At 39.0% G+C, this 16,791-nt stretch overlaps 2 protein-coding genes across 2 annotated transcripts; both read right to left on the reverse strand.

Moving 5' to 3' along the window:
* Positions 1–1,093: 1,093 nt before the first annotated feature.
* On the reverse strand, positions 1,094–5,234 carry LOC149812981 (exopolygalacturonase-like). Its single transcript, XM_089991031.1, has 5 exons — positions 5,045–5,234; positions 4,062–4,366; positions 3,667–3,956; positions 3,230–3,458; positions 1,094–1,327 (listed from the first exon to the last, which is right to left on the reverse strand). The coding sequence occupies exons 1-5, from the start codon at positions 5,232–5,234 to the stop codon at positions 1,094–1,096; spliced, it is 1,248 nt and encodes a 415-aa protein (XP_089847157.1).
* Positions 5,235–8,357: 3,123 nt separating this feature from the next.
* On the reverse strand, positions 8,358–11,412 carry LOC149812982 (exopolygalacturonase-like). Its single transcript, XM_089991032.1, has 5 exons — positions 11,263–11,412; positions 9,710–10,024; positions 9,326–9,615; positions 8,865–9,097; positions 8,358–8,590 (listed from the first exon to the last, which is right to left on the reverse strand). Exons 1-5 carry the CDS (start codon positions 11,410–11,412, stop codon positions 8,358–8,360), a joined length of 1,221 nt encoding a protein of 406 aa, XP_089847158.1.
* Positions 11,413–16,791: the final 5,379 nt, after the last annotated feature.

Genomic DNA, 16,791 nt, shown 5'->3' on the forward strand with positions numbered 1-16,791 from the left:
TAGAAATGATGAATGCTATGCTTCTTAATACGGGTTTGCATTCCAACTTATGGGGAGAGGCTATATTTTCTCATTGTTATATTCTTAACCGAGTTCCTTATTCCAAATCTGAAAAATCATCTTATGAATTGTGTTTTAGTAAAAAACATAATCTTAGTTATTTTTGTGTTTGGGGTTGTTTAGCATATGTTAAAATTTCATAAAATAAAAAAAAGAAAGTTGAACCTAAAGTATTTAAATGTGCATTTGTTAGATATGATGAATATAGTAAAACATATAGATTTTTGAACATTGTTAACGATGTTATTGTAGAATCTAGAGATGCATCTTTCATAAAATATAAAAATGCATTTGATTCTCTTCTTGATGGCAGTCATATTATAGTAGATGAACATCCTGTTAATAGCATGATTGAATATTCTAATTATTGTGTTGTTGAACCAGAAATTGAAGTTAGGCACAGTAAACGCATTAGAAAACCAACTAATTTTGGTTATGAGTATTATACCTTTCTAATTGAAAATGATCCTGTGTCTTTTTGAGAGGCGATGTCTTCTCAAGATGTTGCTTTTTGAAGAGAAACTATAAATGATGAAATTGAATCAATTATGTTTTATAATGTTTGGAAATTAGTCGATTTACCTGTCGATTGCAAAACTTTTGGCTGCAAATGAATTTTCAAAAAGAAATTAAAAGCTGATGGTACAATCGATAAATTTAAAGCTCGTTTGGTTACAAAAGGATTTAAACAAAAAGAATGAATTGATTATTTTGATACTTTTGCTCCTATAACCAGGATTTCTACTATTAAAAATTGATTGCCATGACTGCCATATATAAGCTTCAAATCCATCAAATGGACGTGAAAACAACCTTTTTGAATGGAGAATTAGATGAAGAGATATATATAGAGCCAATGTCAACCTGAAGCATTCCCTTTCAAGTAAATTTAAAAGAATGCCATTGTCATTATTTCTTTATTAAAACAAATCAAGTTACCACATGAAAATATTGTTCCTAGCTATATCACTATTGGCCTCAACCCTAGCGATTAAAGCTAAAGGTGTGCATAACTACATAAAAAAAAGCTTGTTCAAGACTGAACACAGGAAGGTGGCACCTGCATGCCAGTAGAGACTCCATTAACATTAGTGCACGTAGAGGTGGCCTGTTTGCCTTGTCCACTGTACTTCAAATTGATGTCACTAAGCTCAACGTGCTCACAGGGGAATTCCTTGCTGCACACGAGCTTTACAGCTACTTGTGATGCTGATGTTCCTTTCACGTTCTTAAAATTTACGTTGCTGATCTTCTGTAACACCCCGATCTGGGACCTCAGGAGTCCGAGTTCGGTTGGTATTACTTCCCAAAGGGAAGAGTGCAAAGCTTACACAGTGAAAACGTGACAAAAAAAAACTTTTCATTTTATTGAATAATAATACTTTTTCTTACATTGATCATCATTCATAACAGAAGAAAAGCAATTACATTATTTTCAATGACAAGGAAAGTAAAAATATACCACTGCTCTGCTGTAGACTGAAAAAGAACTGCTCACAAGCGACTGATCTAATGCCTGGAACCCACAATTGTAATTAAACAAAAATAGGGGTGAGTCTACAACCCAGTAAGAAATAATTATAAGTAAATAAACAACAATTTACAACTGTAGTGGGCTCTAAGCCCCTAGTCTTATTTTAATTCTCGATACACCACACATGTTTGTATATTTTAATTTTCCCCATTATCATTCTCAAATACTCTTTTTCACACAACTATCACTAGGCTGACTATACCGATAATAGCCATCTATGGGCGTAGCAACCCTGTAGAACACCCCAATTCTACATGTTGGCCAGACAATGAACCATACACTCCGAGTGATCCCCAGACCACCAGGCACTGCAGTGAACCGCCGCGGGGACCCCACCGGTAGCTAGCTGGGAGGTCAAGCTCTCAATCTCGGCATGGTTCATGCTACATCCTAAACATGATGGTTATTAACCATCCATGATCCTCTAGAGTCCCAAACCAATGTGAGTGAAATCCTAAGTCATAACTAAGTTCACACAATGAACAATATTCTCACATTCAAAGTTCACTCGTTCTCTCACGAGTGGTGTCATGACTAATCACAACAATCTCATTCTTAATCTCATAGTGACATTATGACTCACACCTCTCTCACTTAGCATGCAATGATGTAGTGTCTCTACATCGTTAAATCACCGGCGGCCCACTCTCCATGGTGGCTGCACTCTGGCCGCGAACCAGGTAGCCCTTGCCACAGGTCACCACTTCCGGGATTTAAGGGGTCATGCATGCTGATCTCAAAGTATCTATTCACACGTGAATAGATTAAATGAGACTCTAAACTAAACATGGTCTCATCACAATGCATGATATTTAACAATCATATAAACATGCAATCACAATTCGAATCTCTTTTCATCACGCATGACATATCACAACTAACTTGCATATCACATCAACATGTATATAAATTAACTCTAAATGTCAAGCATGAAATTTATGCATGTCATAGCCTCTCAAAACTATCAAGCTAATCAATAACAACATTTCGATAACAACCAACGTAAAAATGTTTATTTACATCTAAGATTACTTATAATATTCCTTACTGGGTTGTAGACTCACCCCCATTTTTGTTTAATTACAACTGTAGGTTCCAGGCATTAGATCAGTCGCTTGTGAGCAGTTCTTTTTCAGTCTACAGCAGAGCAGTGGTATATTTTTACTTTCCTTGTCATTGAAAATAATGTAATTGCTTTTCTTCTGTTATGAATGATGATCAATGTAAGAAAAAGTTTTATTATGCAATAAAATGAAAAGTTTTTTTTAGCCACGTTTTCACTGTGTAAGCTTTGCACTCTTCCCTCTGGGAAGTAATACCAACCGAACTCGGACTCCTGAGGTCCCAGATCGGGGTATTACATCTTCACCTTTGATGGGGCTTCCTGTTTCACAGCAAGGAAACAGAACGAAACGGAAAATTAAAGTCCACACCATCAATCATCTCGGTGGTTACCCATGTGGATCAGATCCTGATATGGAGATGGACCTGGATAATTAGCAAATAATTACGTGGGCTGACGTTCTCGTTTGCCCTGTTCAGTGTTGGCATGCATCATCTAGAAATTCATTATTTATTTATTTGATTAAAGCACAAGAAAAGATTGGCCTGTGAGACAAGTTAAAAGTCGCCCACCTGTCCAGGGCATGAATTGTAAGGGCAATACTCTTGGTCGATGATGATGGGATTGTAGACGTTCTTCATAACTATATCTTGGAACGTAAAATTTTTGGCATAGAGTGCATTTGATCCTGCAGGCCAGGTCTTGATTCTCAAGCCATTTGTGGTGTCGCTGATGGTACAATTCTTTACTGTCAACCCACTCACGTCTTTCTCGTTTGGAGACCTCCCAAGGCTTCCGACGCTGCCAAAGTTTATATAATTCTCAAAATTCATATAAAAGATCATGACGTGAAAGTATCAGAAGCAACTAATAAAGTTGAAATTGGTTGCTTGCAAATAGCGTTCTACTAGTTCTGGGAGTGCCCTTGTTGTTGAAGTTGGTTGCAAATAGCAACTACCTACCCTGTGTGATTTCTTCACTTATCTGTATAATACTATCTTACAATTACCTGATGCCATGGCCTGGTCCACATAAAACATTGGAGATGGTCAGTTGGCTGCTACCAGCTCCAATGGATATGCAATCATCACCGGTGCCAATGGAAGATCTAGAGATACTGATCCCAGTGGAATCCGCAATATGGATGCCGTCAGTATTTGGGCTGTCACTTGGCGCTGATATCTTTAGATGATGGGCCTTGATGTTTTCCGAGGCAAAGATATGCATGTGAAAGGACTTGCTATCCACTGAAGATATACGCCGTATAGTTGAGTTGGTGAGAAAACTGAAGTTTAGAGACTGTTGGAACATTCACAAGAAGGCACAATAACTAAATTAATCTATATCTGTTCCCTCAAATCAGAAGTACTTGTAAGTGATTCCGAGATAATAATCCCATCTTACCGTTGGTAGGAACTTGCATTTGGCAGTTTTGGGGCACTTGTTGCTTGGCCAGGCTGATGCCCCTTGACCATCGAAAGTTCCGCCTCCGGTTAAGATCAGGCCATCAATGTACTGAAAGGATATCCAACTACCTGATGTGAATTGAGAGAGATCTGTAGGAGCTATCACCTTCCCCTTCACCTCCACTATAATAGGGTGTGCACCAGGGCAAGGGCCCTTGAACTCGATTGGGCCACTGAGAAATGTGCCTTGTGGTATCACCATGTGAGGCCGCCCATTTGATGCACAAGCAGCCCTCCATGCATCTAAAAGTGCTTGAAATTTATAATAAGAGAAAATTAAATACTAGTAGTTAATTATGTCTTCTTAACCATATATTAGTAAAGCAGATTAATGTACTGCACATTTGAAAGGAATAAAATGTTCTTGTGCCAAGCCAGTCAGTCAGTGTGTCTTAGCTTGTGAACTTTTAGGTGCATATGATATGAAGAGATCACATGGCAGCTTTTCCGGTGACCAACATTGGTTTTCACATTCTTAGGTGTCTCTTACCATTTGGCTATCCGACCCGTGTAATGTTGGACTCTGTTGGATATAAGCATCGATTAATCCAATATTGATAAATCAACTCATGACGTGTCAGCCCTTAAATGGTTCTTGTAGCCATAAATTTTATATGGTTCCAGTTTAAGGGTTCGCACTAATGTCAGTATCGGAATCTGAGAATGGGCCAATTCCGATTCTCAAGTGAATCGTTCTGATTCAGCCAAAAAATAATTTAAAAATATTACGTGTCAATCAGAACATGTGCATGTGTTAAAACCATTAAAATAATATTAACAAATTATTTTTAAGCTATTTTTAACATTTATTAAAAATAGCCGATTCAAGTCACTATCGTATTGATTTTCTTCCGATACGTGCACCAATACTGACAACATTGGTTCTCATGATTCATGGAGAATCTTTATTATTTGCCTTACATAGTCCTAGAAAAATCTTTAAAGTAGCCATAGCACATACCTTGCTATCATCCGTTTGGCCATCAGCCTTTGCTCCAAACTTCTTCACATTGAAGACTAGATTTCCTGAATTAGTACGGGCAGCAACGCCATACGTGCAAAAAGCTAGCACTAAGCACCAGAAAGAAAAGACTCTAAAGCTCTTTTCCATCTCTTCTATATCAACACAAACACAGGCCAGCAGCCACCTGATTCTTTCTTTGCTCACTTCACCTGTTCATGGAAATTGTGTCATTGTGATAGGACACTACATGGTATAACAATTTATATACCAAATAAATCACATAGAGGCGATTTACTAATGGTGTAAAAATTAAGCTACAACGATTTAACAATGATCATGCACATGTAGTAAATATAATAACTTTCTTACTTTTAAGACAGTTTATTTACAGAACAGCTTTTTGCGCAATGATTCAACTACAATATATGTATAACAATTTGTATATGTGAAGGCTAGATGAGACAACGATTTTTACTAATGGTATAAGCACTAAATAAGGGCGATTTACCTACGGTATCAAAATTGTATCTATGTGGGCTAGATGAGACAACGATTTATACATGTGGATGATACATATTACAATAATTTATACATGTGAAGGATACATTATTAAATAGAATTCACACACGATTGTTATGTTCTATAGCTCACTTTCGAATTGAACTGAGCTTGTCATAAAGCAGAACAGTATAAGACACTATATTAAGTTTCACAAGAAATGCAAACATCCTCCCAACATAGATTACATTCCAAAAGACTTGTAAAACTGAAGCTATCATTCCAGAACAACTAGCCAGGAGGATTGAAGGTTCCAACATTGTAGTGCACGTCTGTAGGGTATTGTTGTATGTTGAATATTACACAAGTTAGATATTGATAAACTGCACGTAATGTAATTTACGTGGGAAGCAATATAATGTATTACATATCTGTTCGTGAAAAGGGCTTGGTTGCTTTTGCTTAGAGGTTGGTTGTTTCTTAGACCTTTTTTTGCCAACCAATTTTAGTGCACTCTTTGTCCTCTGATGACTGTGATCAGAGGCAGGTTTCCTTTTGATACCCTTCGCTAGGTGAATTTTTTCATCATAATCTGCAACATTGACTATTGACTTGTTGAAGATGATGTTTACGCTGCGGCGCAACTTCTCATGCGGGTCAAGGGAAACATGATTTTTACCTCCATTGTTCGCTCCCATTTTCTTGGACTGGTCTTCATGAGCTGCAACTGTCTGATGGTGAATTAACTGCATGTATTCAAGTAACTCCCTTGACACTTTTCTCATGCATACATAGGCTTCTTCACTTTTCGATGTTAAATCTGCAACATGCATAAGTGACCGACATAGTTGTTGGTAAGAGGAGGTTATGTGCACTTCTCATAAATATCAGATTGACTTACATTATTTATATCCAGCATTTCAATCAACACCAGATTAAACATGTTATTACATGAATAAACCATGATTTCATGTTGTTTAAGGTTTATTGTATTTCTTGAATAGATGAGATTATGTTTGATATATTTTATAAAGGTTTTGTGATTCTTAAATGATGGATGTTAATGTTTTTAGCAAGTTTAGCATGAATATGATAAAAGATGTGTTGTACCATGCTATAAATATGTTTAGAGCAATAAAAATCGCGATTGAATGGATTATAATATGATTCTTGTTCATGCTTAGTGGATCTTGCATGAGTTTGAATCTTGACTATTCTGTTTTTGTTTTTTGTTTTGGCCAGTTTCAGAAAAAAATTGATATCTTTGTTAAACCAAGTTAATAAATATAAAAAAAAATTACTTGATTGTTCTACACATCTGGAGATTGAATTTATAATCTTATTTTGTTTCATTTGGGTCATTTTTAAGGCTAAAATGTTCATTGCTATAGAGCACTGGTTTTCAGACCTGTCAGCAGGATTGTTCCGACCAGAGATTTTGAAAGTTCTAAAAACCTAATAAAAATTGATCAAAATAAATTATGAAAAATTTGGGTCAATGTTAACATGTATAAGAAGATCTTATAAAAAAGTTTTTTGTCAAAAGATTTTTTCTGTAAGTCATGAAAAATTCACCAATTTAATTTTTTTTTTACAGTTGATAGGCTATGTCTTTTATTTTTTTTGGATAGGGTTCAGTTTCAATATTTTTCTGATTTTATTACGATTGATTTTGTGGTTCTGTTTCTTGGACTTTGTTTCTGAGATGTTGAAGCAGTCACAGTAAAATTTTTGGAGGGTTTTTCAAAACCAGGTTAACAAGGATCCAAACTGCATAGTATGGCATGCGTTGGTCTCTAGTTGTGTTTTACTTTATGCAGCCTGATTATGTATGCTTATAATAAAATTTGGTTCGATATGCATGTAAACTAAATGTATTCCATATTATTCTTAATTAATAACCATTCATATGACAAGTATGTTAATGAACATTATGCATCGTAAGGCATGATCAATGAAAAATAATTGGTTATGCATGTTGGCTTCTTATTAAAGTCTAATATACACTCATGCTTGCGCTGAGGCGGCCCTGTAGTGCTTAGTCCGGTTTGAAATGTCGCCATTGATACTATATAATTGAAAAGACTTTAAGATAAAAACACACTTCTTCTCTCACTTGTCTAATGTGAGGAGAGAGACATTCATTTATATGAGAATGAATATATGAATCTGATAATGATGAGTACACACTAAAGCAGAATAGACCACAACTACATAAATCATTCCTCTTCTTTGGTTTCTTTGAGTGCCTTTTCAAAGAAGTCATGTCTTCTCCTTTCCTTCATTAAAGCGGTGGTTTTAGATAGTTTCCCACAATGCTTGGATTAGATTATGGGTGAGCTGGATGCCAAATCCGTTGACTAGTTTTCCTTAACAGAAAGAGCTTTCGTCTCTTCTCTTGCGGGGAGCCATGAAGGCATCCTCTCTCTTTCTCTCTGGATTAAAATCCAAAAGATTTTCTCACTTGGATAATCTAATATGAAAACATTTCAAGATTACAAAAGAACAATATTGAAACTTTCAAAGAATCTTAATAAATACAAGACAATTCATTCATGTGTCTGATACCCGGGTAAATAAATCACAAAAGCCAATGTCAACCTGAAGCCTTGTCTTTCAGGTAAATTTAAAAGAATGCCATTGTAATTATTTCTTTATTAATACAAATCAAGTTACAACATGAAAATATTGTTCCTAGCTATATCACTATTGGCCTCAACCCTGGCGCTTAAAGCTAAAGGTGTGCATAACTACATATAAAAGAGAGCTTGTTCAAGACTGAACACAGGAAGGTGGCACCTGCATGCCAGTAGAGACTCCATTAACATTAGCGCACGTAGAGGTGGCCTGTCCTCCTTGTCCGCTGTACTTCAAATTGATGTCACTAAGCTCAACGTGCTCACAGGGGAATTCCTTGCTGCACACGAGCTTTACAGCTACTTGTGATGCTGATGTTCCTTTCACGTTCTTAAAATTTACGTTGCTGATCTTCACCTTTGATGGGGCTCCCTGTTTCACAGCAAGGAAACGGAAAGGAAAATTAAAGTCCACACCATCAATCATCTTGGGTGGTGATCTTTTTTAAACACTGCGGTGGTTACCCATGCGGATCAGATCCGGATATGGAGATGGATCCGGATAATATATAAGCAAATAAATACGAGGGCTGTTCTCGTTTGCCCTGTTTCAGCGTTGGCATGCATCACCTAGAAATTCATTATTTATTTATTCGAGTAAAGCACAAGAAAAGATTGGCCTGTGAAACAAGCTAAAAGTCACCCACCTGTCCCGGGCATGAATTGTAAGGGCAATACTCTTGGTCGATGATGATGGGATTGTAGACGTTCTTCATGACTATATCTTGGAACGTGAAATTTTTGGCATAGAGTGCATTTGATCCTGCAGGCCAGGTCTTGATTCTCAAGCCATTTGTGGTGTCGCTGATGGTACAATTCCTTACTGTCAAACCACTCACGTCTTTCTCGTTTGGAGACCTCCCAAGGCTTCCGACGCTGCCAAAGTTTATATAATTCTCAAAATTTGTATAAAGGAACATGACGTGAAAGGATCATCAGAAGCAACTAATAAAGTTGAGCAAAAACTTGAGCAAGTTCATTAACTACAGCGTTCTAGTACTAGTGCTGGGAGTGCCCTTGTTCTTGAAGTTGGTTGCAAATAGCAACTACCTACCTTGTGTGTGATTTCGTCACTTTATCTGTATACTACTATCTTACAATTACCTGATGCCATGGCCTGGTCCACATAAAACATTGGAGATGGTCAGTTGGCTGCTACCGGCTCCAATGGATATGCAATCATCACCGGTGCCAATGGAAGATCTAGAGATACTGATCCCAGTGGAATCCGCAATATGGATGCCGTCAGTATTTGGGCTGTCACTTGGCGCTGATATCTTTAGATGATGGGCCTTGATGTTTTCCGAGGCAAAGATATGCATGTGAAAGGACTTGCTATCCACTGAAGATATACGCCGTATAGTTGAGTTGGTGAGAAAACTGAAGTTTAGAGACTGTTGGAACATTCAAAAGAAGGCACAATAACTGAATTAAGCTATCAAATCATAAGTACTTGTAAGTGATTCCGAGATAATAATCCCATCTTACCGTTGGTTGGAACTTGCATTTGGCAGTTTTGGGGCACTTGTTGCTTGGCCAGGCTGATGCCCCTTGACCATCGAAAGTTCCGCCTCCGGTTAAGATCAGGCCATCAATGTACTGAAAGGATATCCAACTACCTGATGTGAATTGAGAGAGATCTGTAGGAGCTATCACCTTCCCCTTCACCTCCACTATAATAGGGTGTGCACCAGGGCAAGGGCCCTTGAACTCGATTGGGCCACTGAAAAATGTGCCTTGTGGTATCACCATGTGAGGCCGCCCATTTGATGCACAAGCAGCCCTCCATGCATCTAAAAATGCCTGAAATTCATGATAAGAGAAAATTAAATACTAGTAGTTATGTCTTCTTAGTAAAGCAGATTAATGTACTGCACATTTGAAAGGAATAAAATCTTCTTCTGCCAAGCCAGTCAGTCAGTGTGTCTTAATTAGCTTGTGAACTTTTAGGTGCATATGATATGAAGAGAACATGGCAGCTTTTCCGGTGACCAACATTGGTTTTCACATTCTTAGGTGTCTCTTACCATTTGGCTATCCGACCGTGTAATGTTGGACTCTGTTGGATATAAACATTCAGCCGTGAAATAGTTCTTTAGGTAGCCATAAATTTTATATGGTTCCCGTTGATGGGTTCTCACCAATGTTGTCAGATATCGGAATCGGACCTGTATCATTCGGCCAACGATTCAGGTGAATTGGCCGATTCGGATTATCAAGTGAATCTACTGAATCAGCCAAAAAAATAATAAAAAAAAAATATTACGTGTCAATCAGAACGTGATACATGTTGAAACCATTAAAATAATTATTAACAAATTAATTTTAAGCTATTTTTTAACATTTATTAAAAACTAGCAGATTCAGGTCAGTATCATATCGATTTTCTGCCCATACGATACGTATTGGCAGATTCAAGCCGATACCCACCGATACTGACAACATTGGTTCTCACGATTCATGGAGAATCTTTATTATTTGCCTTAGATAGTCCTAGAAGATGCCTGACCCGGGATACACAATGACCGAATTTAATTAGCATCCTTTAGCTAGCTCTATAACGATATATTCATGCTAATAACATAGGCTAATATATTCAGCATGGACAATGTTATTTCCTGAGCTCATCATGCTTGACAATCCAATCTTGAATAATGTAGAAAAAAATTTGTCATCCACTTTTGGTTATTGTGAAATTTAATTCTATTATATATCTTTGTCACTAGGTGGGACCTGATGTGTTCCGGAGGGAAGTATTTTCAGTTCTTGATAAGGTTAGGGTTGGAAAGACAAACCTCCTGATTTGGAGGCCTAATATTGTATATTACTTTTTGATCAATGAAATGTTCAGCTGGGTAAACCCCCAGCATTATTCATCAAAAAAAAAAACTAAATCCTAACATAAATGTACAAGAGGTTTTTTTTTCTTCCTTTTCCCCTTTTACATTCCATCAAGCCCAGGAGTTCAATTCCTCTCCTTGTCGATCTATGGGCTTTGTTGAAAACCACGATGAGGCATTTAAAGTAGCTATAGCACATACCTTGCTATCATCCGTTTGGCCATCAGCCTTTGCTCCAAACTTCTTCACATTGAAGACTAGATTTCCTGAATTAGTACGGGCAGCAACGCCATACGTGCAAAAAGCTAGCACTAAGCACCAGGAAGAAAAGACTCTAAAGCTCTTTTCCATCTCTTCTCTATCAACACAAACACAGGCCAGCAGCCACCTGATTCTTTCTTTGCTCACTTCACCTGTTCATGGAAATTGTATCATTGTATGGGTATAAATAAATAAGGAGTTGGAGGTGCAACTTCCTCTCTACCAATAACCGACTTTCCAAAATTCTAGCCATCCGCCACTCCTCACGCTGTCTGAAAATCATCTAAATAAATTGCTGGTTCCATTCCTTGATCTTTTTTTCTTTCTTCTTTTTAATAGTCAGTTACCTATAAATCTCAACATGTTTAGTTTATTTCCAAATTAACTTCCCAATATATTTAGCTAATGATAGTAAATCACTAACTTCAATATAACTGAACCACTATTTTTAAGAAAAACACTCACCTTCTCTAACATCTTTTTGTTTTTTCCCTTCTTTTCTAGCCATCCTGAAGAGTTGAGTGCACATGTTCGCTAACATCTCTCACCTACCCTTTTTACTGTTGGAAGCAAGGCAGCTATCTGGCAGGTGTCTAGAAAGAGCTGAGCTGCAAATGTGTGAAGGAAGAGTTCAGCTTTTCGCTACTTACTGGGATATGAAGGACCAAAGGAGGCAACTCAAGTACATGAGGAGGAACTCTCATGCTTCAACATGATGGTGGTGACATTCCCGTTCTTGGACAACCTTCAACGAGAATACGAAGTGCATGACTTGCTCTCCAATACCCTCACACAGATCTAGAGAGGGGAGGCTCTTGGATTCAAGATTTAGGAAACTTGGTGATGCAACGCGGGCAGATAACAATTCCTCTCGAATCATATCTGACAGGGTTATTGATAGTGCAGTACCACACATCCCATGAACAAGACATGAGGGTGTCCAACAGACCTACAGGTAGTTGAGCCGGGAGTTCACATGGACAGGTACGTAGAAGAAGGTGTGACTGTTTGTACGACAGTGTGATGTGTGTCAGAGGGTCAAGTACGTGGCAGCCTCGCCTAATGGGTTATTGCAACCCCTTCGAGTGTACGACCGCATATAGGAGGATATCTCGATGGACTTTATTCATGGACTCTCTACACCATCTGTGCAAGTATGAGTACTTCCTTGTTGTGTCTCACCCCTACACCACCAAAACCATACCTGAGTTGTTCATGAGTTGTTCATATGAGAGGTGTGTTGACTAATCAACAATTATGATCCCTTGTTCATTAGCACCTTTTGGGTAGAGTATTTCTATTTATAGAAAATGAAACTAGCAATGAGGATTGCATACCATCCCGAGACGGACAGAGGTACCTCTCACCATTATGTAGCATGTTAGAGGCATTGCACAGGCAGATGTCATGGTCCATCACTACTTGAGAGAGATCAGTTATTATGGTTACTATGACACAACATAACTATTGTTCAGGAGTGTTTGAGGCATGCGTACAACAAAAAACATCTCCTACTCTACTGGCAAGGCACAATTCAACTGCTTCTGGTGGGTGACAGCATGCTTCTTTGATTATCGCCCCACCGACAAGGCACAGTCCGACTGGTCCCACACCATAAGGTGGCACCACAATTCTGTAGACCCTTTCATATCCTAGAACGGATCAGTACGGTGGCCTATCATTTGGATCTGCCTGCACAAGTTCATGTCCACCCCATGTTCCATGTTTCATGTATGAAACCCTATAAGGGAGAGCCACTAAATAAATTTCCTGTCCTACGTGACTTGGTAGAAGCATCACAACTATAGTTGACCCGCATACTAAGCAAACAACATCTTAGATAAGATAATCGTCTGATCACTAAGGTACTAGTGTAGTAGAGCGAGAGTGGAGTAGACAAAGCGATATCGAAAGAAGATGATTGAATCTTGACTTGCTTTTTGGAGTTCTCACCTTGAGGATAAAGCGAGTTTGTGAGGGTGGACAGTTACGGACCACCCTAGTCCACCCTTGAGGGAGACCTGATTCCCACGATCCAGACCCAGATCTGCCTAGGAGCCCCAGCTACGCAGGGACTGGAGGACGTCCCACCCTTCTGGATTCCAAATTCTTGAACTTTGTTTCTCTTTTAGAGAAGGACTTTCTCCCTCCTCTCTGCCGATGCCCCACCTTGGATTTACACCCAGTCCTCCCTCACGTTTGGATCTGTGAGAACCCTACCTCGCTGTAAACACCCCAAATTTTCACTTACCTCCCCGACAGTTCCACCAAGCATCATCATCCAGCCTTTGAAATCGCCGGAATGCAAAATGGTCATTTTCTGAGCCCGGACCTTGCAAAAAGTCCAAATTTCATCTGGAACTCTCAAAATTCCTCTATTTTTATCTCAGATGTTCAAAATTTTACTCCTGACAGGAGACAAACATCTCCAAAGTCTTGGTTCAAGATTGCATTTCATAAGACATGACATTGCATATCATTGCATGAGCATTTCAAATCACTGCACTGCACAGCATGTCATTTCGAGGTCCAGAACTCTTGATTTCAAAATTTTCAATCCAGATTAGAATTTTAACCCTTTTCAAAATTGATTTCAAAACCCTGGGTCTTCAAAATTATCAATTCTTCCCATTTTACCCCCAGGGCTCTGAATTTCAAAATATTTCCTCAGGAAAACAATCTGGATAATTTTCAATAAATTTCAACTCAGATTTTGCCTTTTGTCAGCTATTTCAACTATCTTCCTTTTGCAAAATCGCCCTACAGGGGCCAACTCTTTCCAAAAATTCCTGTTTTACCCATTAGTCCAGATTTTATGAAAATTCCAAAAAGAAGTTGTTGTTTTTATCCTTATTTCAACAAAGAAGCAATGCGGGATCCACACTGAGGTGGTGTCACACAAGATTTTCTTTTGAAAATTTGAATTTTGAAAAACCCAAAAATATAGGAGCCTTGTCCCCTGGATTGGTGCCACTTGTCCTTTCTCTCTCCTCCCATTTACATGCCATGTGTCAGCATAGGGTTCACCTAGAGTTGGTGCCACATGTCACCTTCCCTCTTCTGCCACGTGTCAGTGTGGGGCTACCTTCAGAAGCCGCCACATGTCATCCCATTTATCTGCCATGTGTCAGTATCCTATCAGGCGCCATGTGTCATTTCAAAGAACACCAGAAGATGCCAAGTGTCATAGGTTGTCCTGTCTAGAAAAGTGGAGCTTGTCTCCTCTGAGGTGACGCCATTTGGAGTGTGTCTCTTGCAGAGGACACATGTCCATCTCTCATTTCCTCAGAAAAAGCACATGCCATGTGTCACCTCCTAGCTCTCTTCAGAAAAACTAGAATTCAAACATTCAAATCTCCTCATAGGTGGCGCAGATCCTGAACTCCTACCTTTTCCATATTGTCCGAGATGGCGCCACATGACTTGGCCCTCCTTCTCTCCCCTCTGCCACGTGTCATTCTCTGCTTCTTTCAGAAAAAGCAGGTGACACATGTCTCCTTCTAACTCCTTCAGAAAAAGTAGAGGACACATGTCTTCTCCCTACTTTTCTCAGAAAAGTAGGAGACACATGTCACTCCTGGATTTCTTCAGAAAAAGCAAACCATTCAAAATTTCAAACAAGGCCTAGGTGGCGCAAATCCTGAGCTCTGATTTTTCCAGATGGGCTATGAGGGCGCCATATGTCCTTTCCCTCCTCTTCCTCCCTCTTGCCACATGGCATTGTAGGAGCCACCCTGAGGTGGCGCCACATGTCCATCCTCCATTCCTCCAGGGCCAACCTCCATTTGAAATTCAAATTCTCCTCTAAGGTGGCGCCATTTGAGAAAGCCTCTCCAGACAGCTGACACTTGTCCGCCACATGTCCAGACCTCCCTGCATCAGAAAAAGTAGAAAAACCCCCCTATGAGGTGGCACATTTTGCTTCCTCCCTTCAGGTTTTACTGCCACATGGCATCGTAGGAGCCACTCTAAGGAAATGCCACATGTCAGCCTCTCCTTTCCTGCAGAAAAAGCAAAATTTCAAACATTTGAACTCCCCAAGAGGTGGCGCCACATGGCATGCCCCTACTGTTCCAACTTTACACCTCAGAACACCTTTTGAGGTGGCGCCATTCCAGGACTCCACTTGGCTCCATTTTTATTTATTTTTATTTTATTTTATTTTTAATAAAAGTAGCCCACCATGAGGTGGCGCCACCTGAGGACTCCCTACAAAAGGTGAGTTTGAATTTCAAATTCCAAGAGAGCACCCTCTGAGGTGGCGCCATCTGGGAGCTTCCTGCAGAGAAAATCAAGCAAAACAAAATTTTAAAAAATTTCAAATCCTGCTGAGGTGTCTCACTCACAAAAATCTCATTTTTTATTTTCTCAAAAATCAAAATAGCACCCCTGAGATGGCGCCACATGGAGGGCTCAGATTGAGCCTGTTTGAAATTCAAAATTTTTCAGAAAATCTATAAAAACAAGGCTCCACGCCCAGCATAGGGGAGACCATTTTTGGTGAACTAGAAAATTCGACCTAGCCTTCCTAAAATCTGATTTTGAACTTTGGAAATCACGCCGCCTTTGGCTCATTGGAGAAGGTGGAGCAAAGTTCGTGCCGTGGCCAATTCGATTCAAGCATAGGTCGATTTTGGTGAACCATCCGAAGCCCGGAGCGAAGGACGAAGGAAGCTCGTGATAGCCGCCCCTTTCAAGAGCTTCTACGCTGCGTAACGAAGCAAGGTGCACTTCTTTTCCCCTTGATTTGATTCCATAAATCGATTCGGGAGTCGTTTGAAGAAAGAGCTCATCCGAGAGATGGATTGAGCTATTCTCATAAAACGACATATATAAAAATGTTTAATTAGGCTTTCTTGATGATTTTAACATTCATGTAGTTAGCTAAGTTTAATTTGCATTTTATTTCATTCATTTAGCATATTTCATGAATTAATTAGGATTAATTTAGCATGTATTTCAATTCTGCTCATTTTCAGTAGGTCTCTGTTTTTGTCAGTCAGTCCACACGTCATTTTATGCATTTATTTTTATTTAAAAATCCCCAAAAAATCACAGAATGCGCCCTTAGGTGTCCCTAAAATTGTTCCAAAAATTCGGAGGCATTTGAATTTGTTTACTGCGGTAAACAATCAAAATGGCAAGTCGGGTTTTGTTACCCGGGATGCATTTTGAAAATCATTCGCCAACTTGTAAAATCGAGATATCCCTCATGGGAGATCCGATTTTCGATCCAAAAAATGTTTGGAACTCGGGAGAATGTCTAGTTTTAATATGATTTTCTCAGATTTTTCTGATTTTTTGTATGTCTGACAAAAATCCGAGAGTTCGGGACACGTGTCAGAGCCTGATTTGGGCCTCTGAGATTTTAGATCGACTTAGGTCGATGGTTTCTCCAAATCCAAAACTGTAAAAAGTGAAAGTTATGTCCGAGGTGTCCTATGTTTGCATCTGAAAGCCCGTGATTTT

Source organism: Nuphar pumila, chromosome 16, assembly GCF_984573655.1.
Source record: "Nuphar pumila chromosome 16, dmNupPumi1.hap1.1, whole genome shotgun sequence".
Classification (NCBI taxonomy): Eukaryota; Viridiplantae; Streptophyta; class Magnoliopsida; order Nymphaeales; family Nymphaeaceae; genus Nuphar; species Nuphar pumila.